The sequence below is a fragment of the Hyperolius riggenbachi genome, chromosome 7 (assembly GCF_040937935.1).
Source record: "Hyperolius riggenbachi isolate aHypRig1 chromosome 7, aHypRig1.pri, whole genome shotgun sequence".
Lineage (NCBI taxonomy): Eukaryota > Metazoa > Chordata > Amphibia > Anura > Hyperoliidae > Hyperolius > Hyperolius riggenbachi.
Genome location: NC_090652.1, coordinates 24,375,364 through 24,392,043, shown reverse-complemented (window position 1 = coordinate 24,392,043; position 16,680 = coordinate 24,375,364). Strand labels below are relative to the sequence as shown.

Genomic DNA, 16,680 nt, shown 5'->3' with positions numbered 1-16,680 from the left:
AACACTGTTTGTGAGGTATTAAGATAAAAATAGACAGCTGTATAACAGATATATAAATAGAGTTACTTTCATAAACAATTTAAAGAGTCTTCAGAGACAAATTAAACCCAGTTCATTATCTTTATTATGTTTTTAAGTTTGATTGTTGCATGTTTTGAGATATGAGTTTGCAGCTATCTTGACCTACTTGGTCTTTCGAAATGTGAAAAACATAACACCTTCATAATCAATAAGTGTGCTGTCGTTCCTCCTCATCTGCACTGCATAATATTCAATAACAAAGCCCACCTTGCTGAGGGCATTTATCACAAAATTTGCATCATGTTTAAGAATATAAATTCTTTCTCCGCCGGTCATGAAGAATGTTGTATTTAAAGCCGCAATTAGAATCAGGTGGCCTCCAGGTCTCAGCAGCTTTGAGACTTTTTCCAGGTTCTTCATATATTCATCTTCATCTTTGCTGATGGCATCCAGTATCCAAATACTGGTGATGCAGTCGGCGAGTGGAAGCACAACAGGATGAGTAATGTTTTCATTTTCAAAGTCACAACATATAATGTGGCTGATGGCTTCCTTTAGTTTCATTTCCTTGTCCTGAATTTGGGCACTGAGAGGGGGAAAAAAACATACCAGGCTTTAAAATGATTGTCAAAAACAGCAGAACTGAAGACGTTATTAAACAGTCATTAGGGATGTTCATTAGGATTTTGCGGGTTTAAAATTTTCACATTTCCAATCAGAAATCGGCATTTCGGATTGGAAATCAGAAAACAGAACTCGGAAATCGGATTTCAGCGGATATACTGCATTATTGCAACTCAGTCATTTTAGCCCAGTCACAGGACTGTGAAAACCTTGGATCAGTCAGAGAATGCAGAGTCATCGCAGAAGTATTTGGCCAATCGGAGAATGCAAAAAATGATCAAAATAACCCTACTTGCAAAACGGAAATCGGATTTAAGCTGAAATACTACAACTTGGTAATTTTAGCCTAATCACAGAACTCGGAAGCATTGAGCCAATCAGAGAATGCAGTCAACTCGGAAGTATTTGGCCAATCAGAAAATGCAAAACAATGACAACAAAAAAAACACTACTTGGAAATCGGAAATCCGTGGAATCAGTATTCGGCATGGGGGAAATCAGAATTTCTGCAGAATCGGAAATCGGCATTTAAAATCCATCCCTAACAGTCATCTTAGCACTACCATATCATGTACAACCTGCCCCTGCCTAAGCTTTCTCTTCACCCCTCTCTGCCATTTCCACCATCTACCTTCTCCTCGAGATACTCTGCACTGCTTGAGGAATCTGTTCCTTCTGCCATCTAACTCCCCACAGTTGAAATAGAGAAAATGTACGAGGCTCTTTCATCCCTTCATAGTTTGAACTTACATGACACCTCACCTCTTTCCTTCTAACTTCGAAACATAGGCTGATGTGTGCCTCCATTCAAAAGCTCCAGTACGAGTGTTCGCCCATCTGCTTGTCTCCATGTTACAGCCCTCATTGAGCTTCAGTATAATTATGTCCTTGAAGATATCACAAGCTGAATAGAGATGATGAATGAGAGGTCCCATACTGATATCAATCAAAACATCTCCCTTCACAAAACCTGCAGGATTGTTAAAAAAATATAATCAAGTGTTAAGGAGAACCTGAGGAGGCATTAAAAAAATAAAAAACAACATACTACCTGCTCCAAGCCACCTCCCGAATCAATCTGCACTGCTTCACGCTTCTCTCCGTGGGTCCGTTCATCCTCCAAGTACTTCCAGGGTCACCACTTAGCTGGTGGTTGGAGGAGGTGGGGGAGTGAGATAACGGAGGCGTGGAATGAGCTGGGGGAAGCGGGGGAGCTAGGCAGTGTAGCAAGGCAGGGGAGGAGGGAGGAGAGGGCTGACAGCAGCAAGTAAACAGGAGGCTAGCGACAATCAGATTGTCGCTAGTCTGTCGCTAAATGGGGGGGAGAGGACAGCAGAGCCCAGGGGGACTGGTAGCGGCACTAGAAGGACACAGAGGCATGTCATTGGGAAGAGAACATGCCTCTTGTGTCCTATAATCTATATCTGCTTTGGGTACTCTATAATTAAGACGTAATATACTAAGACAAATTGTGAGCACAAGGGCACATCAGCTATATTTATTCCTTACAATATTTACATGTCCAGCAGCTTTGACAGCAACAACAGTTTTATCAGTCATGAAGATAGTGGGGGACAGCAATTCTTTTTGCATCATCGCTGCCTTGTATGGGCTCCCTGGTGGGGATTAAGCTCACCACCATGGTTCAAGGTGAAGACCTTAAAGGGATACTTAAGCACGTCGGAAAAAAAGAGTTTCACTCACACATTGCTGTCTGCAAGAGCGTCCTGCGCAGGTGCAGTGGACTGCCGACTCCAATTTGGCGAAAACAAAACTAGCTGGCTTCGGGGGAATGGAGGATCATTGAGGAGCGGCGTGGGACAGGTTGGCTGTGGGGGACTGGTAAAAGCCCCAGGTGAGTAAAACTCTTTTTAAGTATCCCTTCAAGCTAGATTGTGCCTCAAGCCGTCAATTTAAATAATGACAGCTAATTCACCCGTGTCTCACAATATTTGAAAGAGAAACAGCTGGGACAGACTATCTGCTGTCTCTGATTTCATGTCATTTGTTTTCTTAAACTTAACATGGGCAAAAAGGAGATGATAATATTTCCATTTTATTAATCTGTTCTCACACCAATAAATATCAATCAATGTAGAAAACAGCCCATTAACCTCCACTCCTGAAGCTCTCTGTTTGCGGCTTTCTCTGGACTAGAGATGAGCGTAAAGGCACCTGAGAGTCTTGTGAAAATTTCCTCGAACTTTAGGTGGTACTGTGAATTTCTGCAAACAAATTTTGCGAATTCCATGGGCTGACTTTAAAGGTTAATAGCAAAGCTCCTATACAAGTTAGAACCATCATATTTGCTAGGTATGTGTAGCAGAACAGTGGCAACAAGGGATACACATTCCAAAATACAAACGAGATAAACAGAGGAACACCAAGAGCCCCAATAGTGTAGTATGTATTGACAAAGGGGATAATGACAAAGAGTAATAGTTGTTATACTCACAAGCATGGGTCACCAATAGGCAACCACTGTAAAGGCAGGTGGGGAGATTATCCTGACCCCACTCAGGAATAAGAAGTCGCTCTCTGTAGATAGTAGAAAAGGGTCGCAACCCTCCACCCAGGGTGGATACAATATTATATAGGAGAGAACAGAGGCGCCAAAAGGATAAAAGGGGTTTTAAATGAGCTTAAAAGCCAAACATTTGGTAATTAGAGGAGGCAGTGGTGGACTTACCCCCTCCAAGCAGACACAACACGACTGTACATTCAGTCTATTTATTAACGAACTCCAGATAAAACAAAGCAACGCGTTTCACGGGTCAGCGCCCGCTTCCTCAGGCAATAGAAAAAGGAGTTACAGCTGCAAATGACAGAGATCAGAGGGTATATTGTTTCCGCTATGATACATCCTACATTTTAAGCTTCGATCAATGAGTGACAAACATGTGCAACATAATATGGTATATTGGCAGTAAAGGTACAGTATTTTGTATTATAGAATTGTTATGTTGGTGGGCTGTGTTGGTGGGGGGAAAGAATGGGAGGGGAGGAGAACCACACAGGGGTGGGGGATGGGGGAAGGGGGAAGGGGATGGGGGAAACCTGGGGGTTTCCCTGGGGGTTTCCCCCATCCCCCACCCCTGTGTGGTTCTCCTCCCCTCCCATTCTTTCCCCCCACCAACACAGCCCACCAACATAACAATTCTATAATACAAAATACTGTACCTTTACTGCCAATATACCATATTATGTTGCACATGTCTGTCACTCATTGATCGAAGCTTAAAATGTAGGATGTATCATAGCAGAAACAATATACCCTCTGATCTCTGTCATTTGCAGCTGTAACTCCTTTTTCTATTGCCTGAGGAAGCGGGCACTGACCCGTGAAACGCGTTGCTTTGTTTTATCTGGAGTTCGTTAATAAATAGACTGAATGTACAGTCGTGTTGTGTCTACTTGGAGGAGGTAAGTCCACCACTGCCTCCTCTAATTACCAAATTTTTGGCTTTTAAGCTCATTTAAAACCCCTTTTATCCTTTTGGCGCCTCTGTTCTCTCCTATATAACATTCCAAAATACATTTTAGCTTTTCTGAAAATAGCAGTTAAAGTTGACCTTAACTCTTGCACATGACACAAGAAAAACATAACAGAAATGCACCCTGTTTGTATTTAAAGAGTTTAGCCTGTGTAATTCCCCCTCATTTGTGTCTAATCACTAGTTGTAATTTGATCTCCCACGTGTCACATGACTGCCAATGGCAGATAAGCAGATAAGCTCATTTGAAAGTACAGGCTGTAAACAATCTGACTTATCTTATCTGTCTTGTTCCCTTAATCTAGTGTGTCCTTATGCTGGGTACACACGATGCGTTTCCGCGTTCGATACGCCTCTCGATTCGCGTCGATTCGATTTTCGACATGTCCGATTCGCATTTTGATGGATCGTTAGGTCAATTTGCCATACTTTACATGGCATTCGACCTAAAAATAATCGAAAATGCACTCTGGAATGCTCGGAAATAATCGAATCAAGCGGCGCATTCGACGTGGAAACGCATCGTGTGTACCCAGCATTAGTGGGTGCAGCTCTTGCTCACTCTGACAGGGGAAAAGCGCGACAGGGGAAAATTTAAGATTATTATTATTATTATTAGCAGTATTATTATGTGACACAGGGGAGAGATCAAATTACAACTAGTGTTTAGAGACAAATGAGGGGGGATTACACAGGCTAAACTCTCTAAATACATACAATACTGTTCATACATATACTCTATGTTTTTCTTCTGCCATGTGCAAGAGTTCAGTTCCACACAAATATACAGTACGTAGAAGCAACTTTGTTTGGCAATTACTGTGCATTAAAATATGTGCAAAAAGTAAGTGTCTGCTACAATGAAAAAATTAACACCAAATATATAAAATGTAAGCGCATCTTTTAGGAATAATATGTGGGGTGCAACTGTGTTACATACTAAAAGCTAGTGTAATGTGTCACCCTGGGTGGAAATGTCACAATAAAATGTAATAGGGCTATGTTCAAACACATTTTCTCCTGAGTTTTGTCCTAGGAGCAGGGATGCTCAAATCCGAACTTTGGATAAATCCGGATAATTGTTATCTGGATTTCACCCAGTGAAATCAAATCACCTGTGCGGGGTGAGCAGGGATGGGGGGTGGGTCAATTTTACCTCTCTGAAATCGCCTTAGGTCCGTCCCTCAGCGCCTCCTACGTTGTGGTCCAAGCGGCGGTCACGTGATTACAAACACTTCCTCCTTCCGGGTTGAAGGAGGAAGTGTTTGCACTCACTTGACGCGCGTGGACCGCATCGTAGGAGGCGCTGAGGGACGGTCCTAAGAAGACGTCAGAGAGGTAAGATTGACACCCCCTCCCGCCCAGCCCGCACAGGTGATTTGATTTTACTGGGTGAAATCCGGATAACAACTATTCATTCAAAGTTTGGATTTGAGTATCCCTGCCTAGGAGATCATTTTTCATCTCCAATTATAAATAACATCTTAGCACTTTACAATGGAAAAATACCAAAAAGTAGGTGAAAAAGTACAGTCAAAATTATTTTAAATATTTGTTTGCTTGTGGTGGTTTAAAAGGCATTTTAGTTGCAAAAAAAAAATCATTTTATTTATAAATCGGAAAACTCAGGTGAAAAAGTGAATTGCATGTGACCTATAGCCCCTATGCAATTAACGTTTCTCCTTAGTTTTTGCCAAGGAGATCATTTTTCAACTTATTCTTAAAATTATTTTACAGCACTTTGCAATTAAAAAAAGGCCAGAAAGTACACGACAAAGAACTATCAAAATTATTGTGTGTATTTTCTCGCTTGCTGGTGGTTTAAAAAGCATTTTATTTACAAGGTGCAAAAATATCACCTAGGAGAAAACTCAGAAGAAAAAGCTAATTGCATATGGGCCATAATAGAGTCAAATGTTATTTAATCAGTAGCAGGAGGATAGCAGGGCCACTGACCCATATGCAATTCACGTTTGCTCCAGAGTTTTCTCATTGGAGATAGTTTTTCATCTTCTGTTTAAAGTACCATTTCTGCACTTTTCAACTGAAAAAGTACTAAAAGTAGGTGAAAAAGGTACTGTCAAAATTCTTTTGAGTATTTTCTTGCTTTCTGGTGGCATATAAAGCATTTTATTGACAAGTTTAAAAATAAATCCTAGGAGAAAACTCAAGAGAGAAAAGCAGGGCCGGTTCAAGTAACAATTGGGCCCTAGAGCAAAATCAGCCTGGGGGCCCCCCAACAAACACCCTCGACCAAAAAGCGTCATTAGAGGCCATTTGTTGCAGCCAAATTTCCCTCATGGGACCCTGAGCTGGCTGCTGACCCTTCCCCAATCACCTCCCAACTTAACAGACTCTGCAGAGTCCCTGGGGAGCAACAGTTAAGATGGGGAGGGACACCTTGGGGGCCCTTTCAGGCTCTGAGGCCCTGGGGCAATTGCCCATTTTTCCTATGGTAGCTCTGGCCCTGGAGAAAAGTTAATTGCATATGGGCCACTGTCTTCTACTGAGTGAGCAGCACTGTTCTTCTCTCAGTCAGTATGTTTTTACACATGATTATTTACAGATAATTTCTGTCCACAGCGTTCTACCTTAGTGAATCTGCAGTGAAATGCTGCCTAACAGTGTTCTTCTGACAGTGATACAATACAGTTTGCAGAAGCTAAGCTGACAAGCCTGCATACCTACCGTAACGGCAATAATGTCTGCTTGTGATTATCATAATCAGCTAATTACAATTACGCAATATTTCTTGTACATTTTCACAATTACGCCTATATGTAATTACAAATTATTACTTCAATTCGATTTTGTATATCCATTCGTTATTTCGCACAAATTTTCCTGTCATTTTTGTGTAATTTTGTGCCAACCTCGGTGGTGAATAGCAAAGCCGCCATACATGCTACTTTATTACCAAAATAATTTTCAAAAAGACCATGTAGTTTTTGAGAACATTGACTTTGAAAGTGCAAAGAAAAAAAGTTTATAAACATGGAAACATGACAGTTTAAAAACCATTCTTCTTTGCATTTTTAAAATCGATTTTCTCAAAAACTACAAGGTCTCGTTTTTTGACTTGTACCCACTATTCTTCTTAACATATGTAGCAATTTTGGTATTAATAGCATGTATGATGAGTTTGCTATTTACCGCTGAAGTCGGCACAAAATTACATGACAATTATGCAAATGATTACATTTACATACAAAATTAATTACAATTTTCCCCAAAATGTTGCATTACCATTACAATGTGTAATTGGGAATTAAAGTGGACCTAAATTAAAAATACAAGATTTCAGAAATAAAATGTATTTTCTAAATTATAATAATAAATAGCAGCCTTTTTTCAGCTGCATGATGACAAATATAAAATATTTTACATTTATTGGTGGAACCCCTCCCTTCCTTTCATATTGCCGGGACAGAATCCGGCAGACTGGTGGAGTAGATGGTGTCCGGGCAATGGAGGAATTGCTAATGGCTGCCCCCTGTATAACCCTAGTTATGTAAAGAGACGGGTGAAAAGCATGCACTGAAATGCTCATAGGCTTGAAGGAGTGTTTATTTATATTTGTATGTGTCAGAGTGGTGCAACTAAATATTTTGAATTAAAAAAATGTTTGGTTTAGGTCCACTTTAAGGTGCATAAGTACGCATGGACATAATTTCTGCTCATCACTAATGTATGCTTATCCAATTCTAGAATCTAGACACAAAAAATCCAAACTGAACACTTCTACTCAGTCTCTCCCCTAAGAAACACAGATCTAGGCTGAGAAAACCTAACTATGCTCTAAATATCGCCCTGTTATAATACAATGCTCTTCCTGGCTCTGTCCCTACCTCCTACACACACATAGCTCAAAATGGACTGACTAAGCCAACATCCCCTCCCCACCCCTCCTGTATATATTTGCCTCTGGTTGTATCCCTTGTTATTGGCTGCTGGGACTTGCTGTGCATCTTTGGAGCAAATAATTTCTTCAACAGATGCCCATTCTGCTCTTCCTACTGAATTTTGGCATCATTACCACCCCTCAATGTTGACCCAGCTTGTTTGGCGAGATAATGACCGCATGGCCAATCACCAGGCCTTTCTTTCGAAGAAGTTCAGCAAGCAAGCAATGATTCGCTGTGAGATCATACTTGTTAATCTCACTCACTCTCTCCCACTCTTGACTTTGAGCTCTCATTTTAACCACATATTAACACATTAATCGCCTCCTGCTCAGTGGCGGCTCCAGCTTCAGATTTTTGGGGGGGGCTCAAGAGGGGCACAATGGATGGCAGGCGGGGCTCATGGGGGGAAGCCGCGGCGACCATGTGGGTGTGGTCATGACATCATGTGGGAGGGGCTAACTGTAATGTATTTGTACCAGCTAATGTAGTTGCATAAAAAAAAATATAAAGTAAATGCACATAATGACAGACAGCGTTTCCCCAGCAAATGCACGTAATGACAGACAGGGTTTTTCCAGTAAATGCATGTAATAAGAGACAGCGTTTCACCAGTAAATGCACGCAATGACAGACAGCCTTTCACCAGTAAATGCATGTAAGGAGGGACAGCGTTTCCCCAGACAGCATTCCACCAGTAAATGCACGTAATGAGACAGCGTTTCACCAGTAAATGCACATAAGAGACAGCTTTTCACCAGTAAATGCACATTTTGACAGACAGCTTTTCACCAGTAAATGTATGCTGAGGAAATCGAGGGACAGGGGTGTCATGCTGGGAGGACAGGGGGTATTGTGAGCTTGGGAGACAGGGGTGTCATGACACCCCTGTCTCCCAAGCACAACACCCATGTCCCCTCCAGCACAAAACCCCTGTACTCCCAGAAAATCACACCCCTGTCCTCTCCAGAACATGCCAATACTGTCCCTCTCAGCACATCACACCCCTGTCCCCTCCAGCACATCACACCCCAGTCCCATCCAGCACATCACACCCCAGTCCCCTCCAGCACCTCACTTCACTGTCCCCTCCAGCACATCACACACCTGTCCCCTCCAGTCCCCCCAAAAACATCACACTCCAGCCACCCCCCTCCCCCAGCATATCACACACCTGTCCCTCTGTAACCCCAGCAGCACATCTCATTCCTGCCTCTAGCACTGACCCCATCCTTCAGCCCAGGACCCCAGAGCAGCTGGTACTTGAGTGGCAGCGAGAGAAGTATGTGGCTCCCATGGTCCTGGGTCCGTCTGGGGGTGTGGAGGAGGAAGAAGCCATCTACTGCTGTTGCATCGCTGCTTAAATATACCCCCCACCCTCATTCTCCCCTGTGGTGGTGCTGCTGCTGACGCTAACACACCTCAGATCGGCGGCGAGCAGGAGATAGGAGTCAGCCAGAACAGCGCATTGCAGCCACGCGGTGAAATCAAATGCAGGAAGTGACATCATCGGTCACGTCCAGCATTTAAAGTCCACCGTGCGGCTGCTATGCGCTGGTCTGGCTGATTCCTATCTACTGATCTGAGGTGTGTTAGCAGTGGCAGCACCACCACCACAGGGGAGAATAAGGGGCAGGTGCGTTGCCAGCATCCCAAAAGATTCGGGGCACTTCTGGGCACCAATAAAAGGAAACCGTGTGACATGCTGTGGTGTTTGTGGGCATGGCAATGACAGGTTATATGTCACCATAATAAAAAAGAATAAGGCTAGAAGTCTCAGAGCTAGTCTACTTTAGGGGACCCCGCAGGAAACCTCATAGGGAACAGCTCTCCAATCACAGCACCCTTTACCGCACAGAGCATTGTGATTGGCTGAACAACGTGGGTGTAGTTTATTACAACCTATCTGAAACCTATAAGTTCAAGAGCATGCCGTCCACCCAATCACGTTAGCTAGATTTCCTGCTGGGTCTCCTAAAGTAGACTAGCTCCGAAGTCTCCTATAGAATCTTCCCACATAACAGCCAAAATATCTCACACATAGCAATTTTTAGGCATCAAATCCCCCATTTAGCAGTTAGGCACTACATCTACCACATAGTAATACAGCTGCATACGTCCCACATAGTACAGTAATTAGGCATCTGTCACATAGCAATAGGACTGCATGTATCCCCCATTTATACCCCTGCATGGCAGTTAGGCAGCGTATCCCTCTGCACAGTAGCAAGGTAGCAGATGGATAGTAGGAAGTAGGATAGTAGGAAGTAGAAAGGTAGCAGAGCACACAGCAATTAGTGACACATACCACTTGAAAGTAGACGTTTCCCATATAGCAATTAGGCACCCTGATTTTGCACCATATCATTCATATAATAGCCAACAGGTTAGCTATTAAGCAGTCAGGTAAAGTGCATTATTTTCAGTGTATGGTGAGGATGTGTGACTCCCTTCCCTGCACAGCAGAGTAACCAAGTTCCCTGCATGCTAAGAGAAATGTACTTGGTGATCTGTCATCTATTCTAATGTATGCCCAGAATCCCTGCTTGCTTTCACAGTATCTATCCTGCTGCTGCTTTCCCCTAGACGTCATAGACTCACACTAGTCACTAGTAATCCCTCCGTGTCTGCTTCTCTCCCTGCCCTGGTGTCAGCTATCAGACATCCATGATCTGCCCTTTAGTCCACTGGTGGTGTGAGTGAAGTCGTGGAGGAGAAACACTCACAGACACTGCTGATTTCTGACTGCAGCATCAGACATTCCTCCAGCCTCCTGCTTCTCCTCCTCCTCTCTTCAATTCTTCCTTCCTATTAACCTCCCTGGCGGTAAGCCCGAACTGAGTTCGGGCTATGCCGCCGGGAGGCACCGCTCAGGCCCCGCTGGGCCGATTTGCATAATTTTCTTTTTGTTACACGCAGCTAGCACTTTGCTAGCTGCGTGTAACCTCCGATCGCCGCCGCTACCCGCCGATCCGCCGCTATACGCGTCGCCGCAGCCGCCCCCCCCCCCAGACCCCGTGCGCTGCCTGGCCAATCAGTGCCAGGCAGCGCCGTGGGGTGGATCGGATTCCCCTTTGACGTCACGACGTCGATGACGTCGGTGACGTCATCCCGCCCCGTCGCCATGGCGACGGGGGAAGCCCTCCAAGAGATCCCGTTCTTTGAACGGGATCTCTTGATCTCTGATCGCCGAAGGCGATCGGAGGGGCTGGGGGGATGCCGCTCGTATTTGCTGCCCCCTGGCGGATTTTAATAAACCGCCAGGGAGGTTAAAAGCTTTTCCAACACCCGTGATCGCTGTCAGCTGAAACTGTATCCTTCCGCCCTGCAGCTGAAAAATCCTGTATCCTTACGCCTTTGAGTCAGCTAGTGTAAATATGCAGCGATCGGGACTATTTTGTACAGTGGAAATGCCCGTTCGGGGCACAATGGGGCTGATACCGGCACGTGCTACAAATAAATTGAGCTTAACAATGACACTGATGAGGGCAGAACATTTAAGCAGCAGCAGCATGAGGGAAGGTTTTTTTTTAAAAGTACATTTAGCTCTGGGGGGGCTTTGGGGGAGGCTTACAGTTTGTCAGCTGGGGCTTCAGCCCCGGCAAGCCCCAGTGTAGCGCCGCCCCTGCTCCTGCTACTTAAAAACATCTCCAGAATGTACCCCTACCTTTCACAGGAGGCAACCAAAATGCTTGTACATGCTCTATCCCATCTTGAATACTGTAACACCATACTCTATGGTCTACCAATAAACAAACTGACAACTTTCCAGTCCCTACTGAACTCTGCTGCCTGTCTCATCAATCTCTCCTCCGGTCCCTTTAAGGTAGCCCTTCTCTACCAAACCCTCCACTGGCTGCTAATCAACTAAAGAATCCAGTTCAAACTCCTAACCCTATTATACTAAACTCTATGCAAGTTGTCATCTCCATATATCTCCTCATTAATCTTAAGATTGCATCCCACCCACCCACATCTTTGCTCCTTCCATGAGACCCTCTTGTCATCCAGCCTAGTAACCTCTCATTTTGAAAAGTGTTTAGTTAGAATGTGTGCCAAAGTTATTTTAACATTGAAAATGCTATTTTTAATTTTGGAAATACAGTATATTCTAAAAATGGATATAAGAAAGTAACTGCAAAAATGCTGATTTTTTTTTGTTCTAAAAAATAAAGGCTATATTTTTAAAATATACAGTGTATTCACTACTGTGCATCTGTGTTTTTTAATAGGCATAATATACAATAAGCTGCATTTTTGTTCTTCTAAATGCTATGTGTCTTTAGATCTGCACAAATACAAACTATAGCAGGTTGTGTAGTACTTTTACTACAAACCAACAGTATTTTTAAACACTTTTTTTGTGCTTTTGTTTCTTTTGATTAGTTCATTAGAGTTGATTGAAGCAGAGATAGATACTGACTGCTGATATTAGGGATGGGCTGTCATCAAAAGGATTTCAAAAGTTTTTTTTTTTAATTAAAACTTTATATAGCATATACTGAAGTATGCCTGTGTAAGTTGAATGGCATCATATTTTAAGCTAAATTTTAGTACAGCTATCTGTAAACGTGTTTTCACAATTGTGCGCATCTGCGGAAAAAAAAATTGTGTACTCTGCGAACATATTTTCTCAGAGCTAACAAAAGGATTTTAAAGAGGATCTGTAATGTCAAAACGTCCCCTGGGGGGTACTCACCTCGGGTGGGGGAAGCCTCCAGATCCTAATGAGGCTTCCCACGCCATCCTCCGTCCCTCAGGGGTCTAGCTGCAGCCCTCCGTGCAAGATGACATCAATATTTACCTTCCCGACTCCTGCGCAGGCGCTCTGACGGCTGTCGGCTCCGAAGTAGGCGGAAATACCCGATCGCCGTCGGGTTCGCTCTACTGCGCAGGCGCAAGTTTCCGGCGCCTGCGCAGTAGAGCGGACCCGACTGAGATCGGGTATTTCCGTCTACTTCGGAGCCAAAAGCAGCCACAGCGCCCCCGCTGGAGCCAGCAAAGGTAAATATTGAATTTACAGTCGGGTCTGTCGCCGGCTGTTCAGAGGGCTGCAGTGAGACCCCTGTGGGACAGAGGACGGCGTGGAAAGCCTCATTAGGATACGGAGGCTTCCCCCACCCGAGGTGAGTACCCCCCAGGGGATCTTTTTGATGTTACAGAGTCTCTTTAAGGTACATTGTCACCCGAAAATTGAATTTTTCATTATTTTTGTGAACATTAATGTAAAAAGAATATTGACATTTTTGCTCATCACTACTTTGTAACTCTCTTCCATACCTTGGCCCATATGCAATTCACTTTTTTTAATGAATTTTCCCCTAGGTGATATTTTTATAACTTACAATAAAATGCCTTACACCAATAGGCAAGAAAATACTAAAAATAATTTTGATAGCACCTTAACAACTATTTTTGGCATTTTTTTTAAATTGCAAAGTGATGAAAAATTATTTTAAATACAAGATGAAAAATTATCTACTAGGAGAAAACTCAGGTGAAAAAAGTAATTGCATATGGGCCCTTGTCTGCCATGCTCCTTAAAGAGACTCTGTAACATTAAAAAGATCCCCTGGGGGGTACTCACCTCGGGTGGGGGAAGCCTCCGGATCCTAATGAGGCTTCCCACGCCGTCCTCTGTCCCCCGGGGGTCTCGCCGCAGCCCTCCGAACAGCCGGCGACTGTGCCGACTGTCAGTTCAATATTTACCTTTGCTGGCTCCAGCGGGGGCGCTGTGGCGGCTTTCCGTTCCGAACTACATGGAAATACCCGATCTCATTCGGGTCCGCTCTACTGCGCAGGCGCAGGAAACTTGCACCTGCGCAGTAGAGCAGATCCGACGGCGATCGGGTATTTCCGTGTAGTTCGGAGCCAACAGCCGTCAGAGCGCCTGCGCAGGAGCCAGGAAGGTAAATATTGACGTCACCGCTGCCCGGACTCCACGGAGGGCTGCAGCGAGACCCCTGACGGATGGAGGACGGCGTGGGAAGCCTCATTAGGATCCGGAGGCTTCCCCCACCCGAGGTGAGTACCCCCCAGGGGATCTTTTCATGTTACAGTTCCTCTTTAAAACTTTCACGTGTTCTCTGAAAATACACCTTTTTTAGACAAGCTTACAGTTCGTCAAAGCTAGCTATGGAGGCTCACGGCCTCATCTGCTAAACCCCTGTGTCCTTTCCCTAATTTTCTCCACCTGACTTATCTCTAGATCGTAAGCATATGAACATCTACATTGGTGATGTCTCAAACCCCACATCAACTCTGCATGCATTTGTTCTTGTATTGCTGGATGTCCTGACTGTACAGAGTTTTAGGCTTCCTATCCTACTATTTGTTTTGTACTATGTAAAGAACTACAGAAAATGTTGGTACTTTATAAATAAAAAATAATACTAATGTAACCAAGGTTGCTAAACCCCTTGCCGTTCCTTGCTCATTACTCCATCTAGTACAATAATAAAGTCAATGCAAAACATCACGGCTTGAACCAATTTTTAAAGTCAACTGAAAGAAAACTTCAGGACTCGGTCAGTAATTATCTCTATTTACAAACACAGGTATTAGCTACACATATTTGCAAAACCACAAAAACGTATGGGAATCTGTCCAACCCCGTAAGTGATCCACTATAATTTTTGTATAATTATTGTATGCAGAAGTTTTGCTGTTATATATACATACCAGAGCTGAAAACATAATGAAAACTCATCGTGGGAAATTGTAAAGCATCTTCGGCAAACTCCATGTCTGGCTTGTCAGCGCAATATTTTTCAAGAAAATCTCTACAATCAAATTCATGTTTATGGTAGAATTTCCTAGACGCACAATCCATTTTGTATGGAACTTCTCAACTAGCTCCCTTTTTATTGTGACTTACTTGTCTTCAGCGTTCATTGTATAGTCACATAGAACCAGGTAGTCACTATTATGTGTATTATTGTTTGAATAAATCTATCCCATCACTGTTTGTACTTGTCACAGGGATTCAGCTGACTGAGCTGTGGTTAATTATCTGCCACTTGTCACAAGATAGTTGACATTTTGTGTTTATGTCACTGTTACGTATTAGTTAAACATTCAGTAATCTAATTAAACAACAGTAATGCTGATCATTTATTTTGTAGATTTAGGACCCACCTTCGGGGGTCATTTAAAAATGAGTTTTTGGGACAATAATGACCAGCAAACATCAAATCATATGCTGGTTAAAGTAAATGGGAATGTTTTATTTTTCTTAAAAAGCCAGATACCTGCCTAAGGAGAGGGGAGGCTCTGGGTCCTATAGAACATTCCCTCTCCTCTTCCAGTGCCCTCATTGCAGTGGCAGCTCCTTGTTTGAATTCCTTACCGTGAGGAACTTTGGAAGTCTTCGAGAGCTGAGGCGGCTCCATACTGCGCACTCACGAGTGAGTGAGTGAGTGAGTGAGTGAGTAAGTGAGTGAGTGAGTGAGTGAGTGAGAGAGGGCGCTTGCATGTGTGCAGTATAGAGCCGCCTGTCTTCAGGAGGACTTGGGATCCTGAAGACTTCTGAAAGTCTCCTTTCAGCTGGGGAGACAGCAGTATTTGACCAACTTGGTTGAATGCTGCTACAGGGAAGCCAGCGCTGGAATGGGAACTGGCAGAGGAGAAGGAAGGCTCTATAAGCCTCAGAGCCTTCCCACTCCTTAATATTCTATTTTCCTTTTCTATATTCTTAATATTCTAGTTCTTGTGGACAAGATTCCCACAAGAAAAGAAAATGCAGGTTGCACTGGCATTATTTATCTAATTGTTATAAACACCTGCACACATCTGGTCCTATGGATGGTCAATAAAATGCAAATAATTTTAAGTAAATGCATGACTAGGCAAATTATGTATGCAAATGTTTGCTGCTTGAAAATGGACCAATCAAAGTCCACCTTTGCAGTATTCAAGTGGTCAATTAGCATACAGAATTTTGCATAGTCTTGAAAATTATTTGTAAATATTGACAAATGACAATAACTGTCTGGTCTATTTCAATAAGCACTATACAATAGTTCCTCTGAATCAGGCCTAAGGTTGTTTAAACACTTGAAAATGCAAGTCCTAGAGGACTTTCGCCGACCTTCAACTTCCTTCGGTGCTGCTAAAGTTGCTCATGACAGTGGCATTCACAGAAAAAACTTTGAATTCAGGCGTAGGCTTATGCTGTCTCTACCCTTGTGACTTTTGTTGTTTCTGCTGTCTTGAGTTATACAGCTTTCTCTAATTTTTTTACCCAACTTTCTCGTGTGGATAATGGAACTTTGCCACACATCAGGCTTGACTATCAGCCCTTTCACCCGTTTTACGGTTATAGTGTTAATTGTTATGTTGCGTAATTTTCTTCTGACCCGCCGTTATTATATTATATATGTTTTCCTATATGTGCACCAGGTGCTTTATGTGCATTGTTAAACCGCGCATACACAGTGCTTTCACGCCGGCCGGCGTGATGACACGCAGCGGCTGACGTCATGATGAAAAGCGGCCCGGTTCAGGAAGTGGGACGTGTGGTATGCGGCGGAGGGACCGGGAGAGGAGCCAGGACCACGCCGGTGGACCTCCCAACCTACGGTGGGCTGTACAAAGCCCCAGGTGAGTACAAATCTCCTTTATTTTTTGAGCTTGGAGTC

The 16,680-nt window shown here is 43.5% G+C and overlaps 2 protein-coding genes across 2 annotated transcripts in view; one reads left to right on the top strand and one right to left on the bottom strand.

Moving 5' to 3' along the window:
* The window catches only part of LOC137524164 (indolethylamine N-methyltransferase-like), a 543,463-nt gene that overhangs the window by 455,696 nt on the left and 71,087 nt on the right, over positions 1 to 16,680 (top strand). The gene's annotated exons all lie outside the window — the stretch shown is intronic.
* On the bottom strand, positions 102 to 14,948 carry LOC137525423 (nicotinamide N-methyltransferase-like). Its single transcript, XM_068246502.1, has 3 exons — positions 14,723 to 14,948; positions 1,408 to 1,615; positions 102 to 607 (listed from the first exon to the last, which is right to left on the bottom strand). The coding sequence occupies exons 1-3, from the start codon at positions 14,871 to 14,873 to the stop codon at positions 184 to 186; spliced, it is 783 nt and encodes a 260-aa protein (XP_068102603.1). The 5' UTR covers positions 14,874 to 14,948; the 3' UTR covers positions 102 to 183.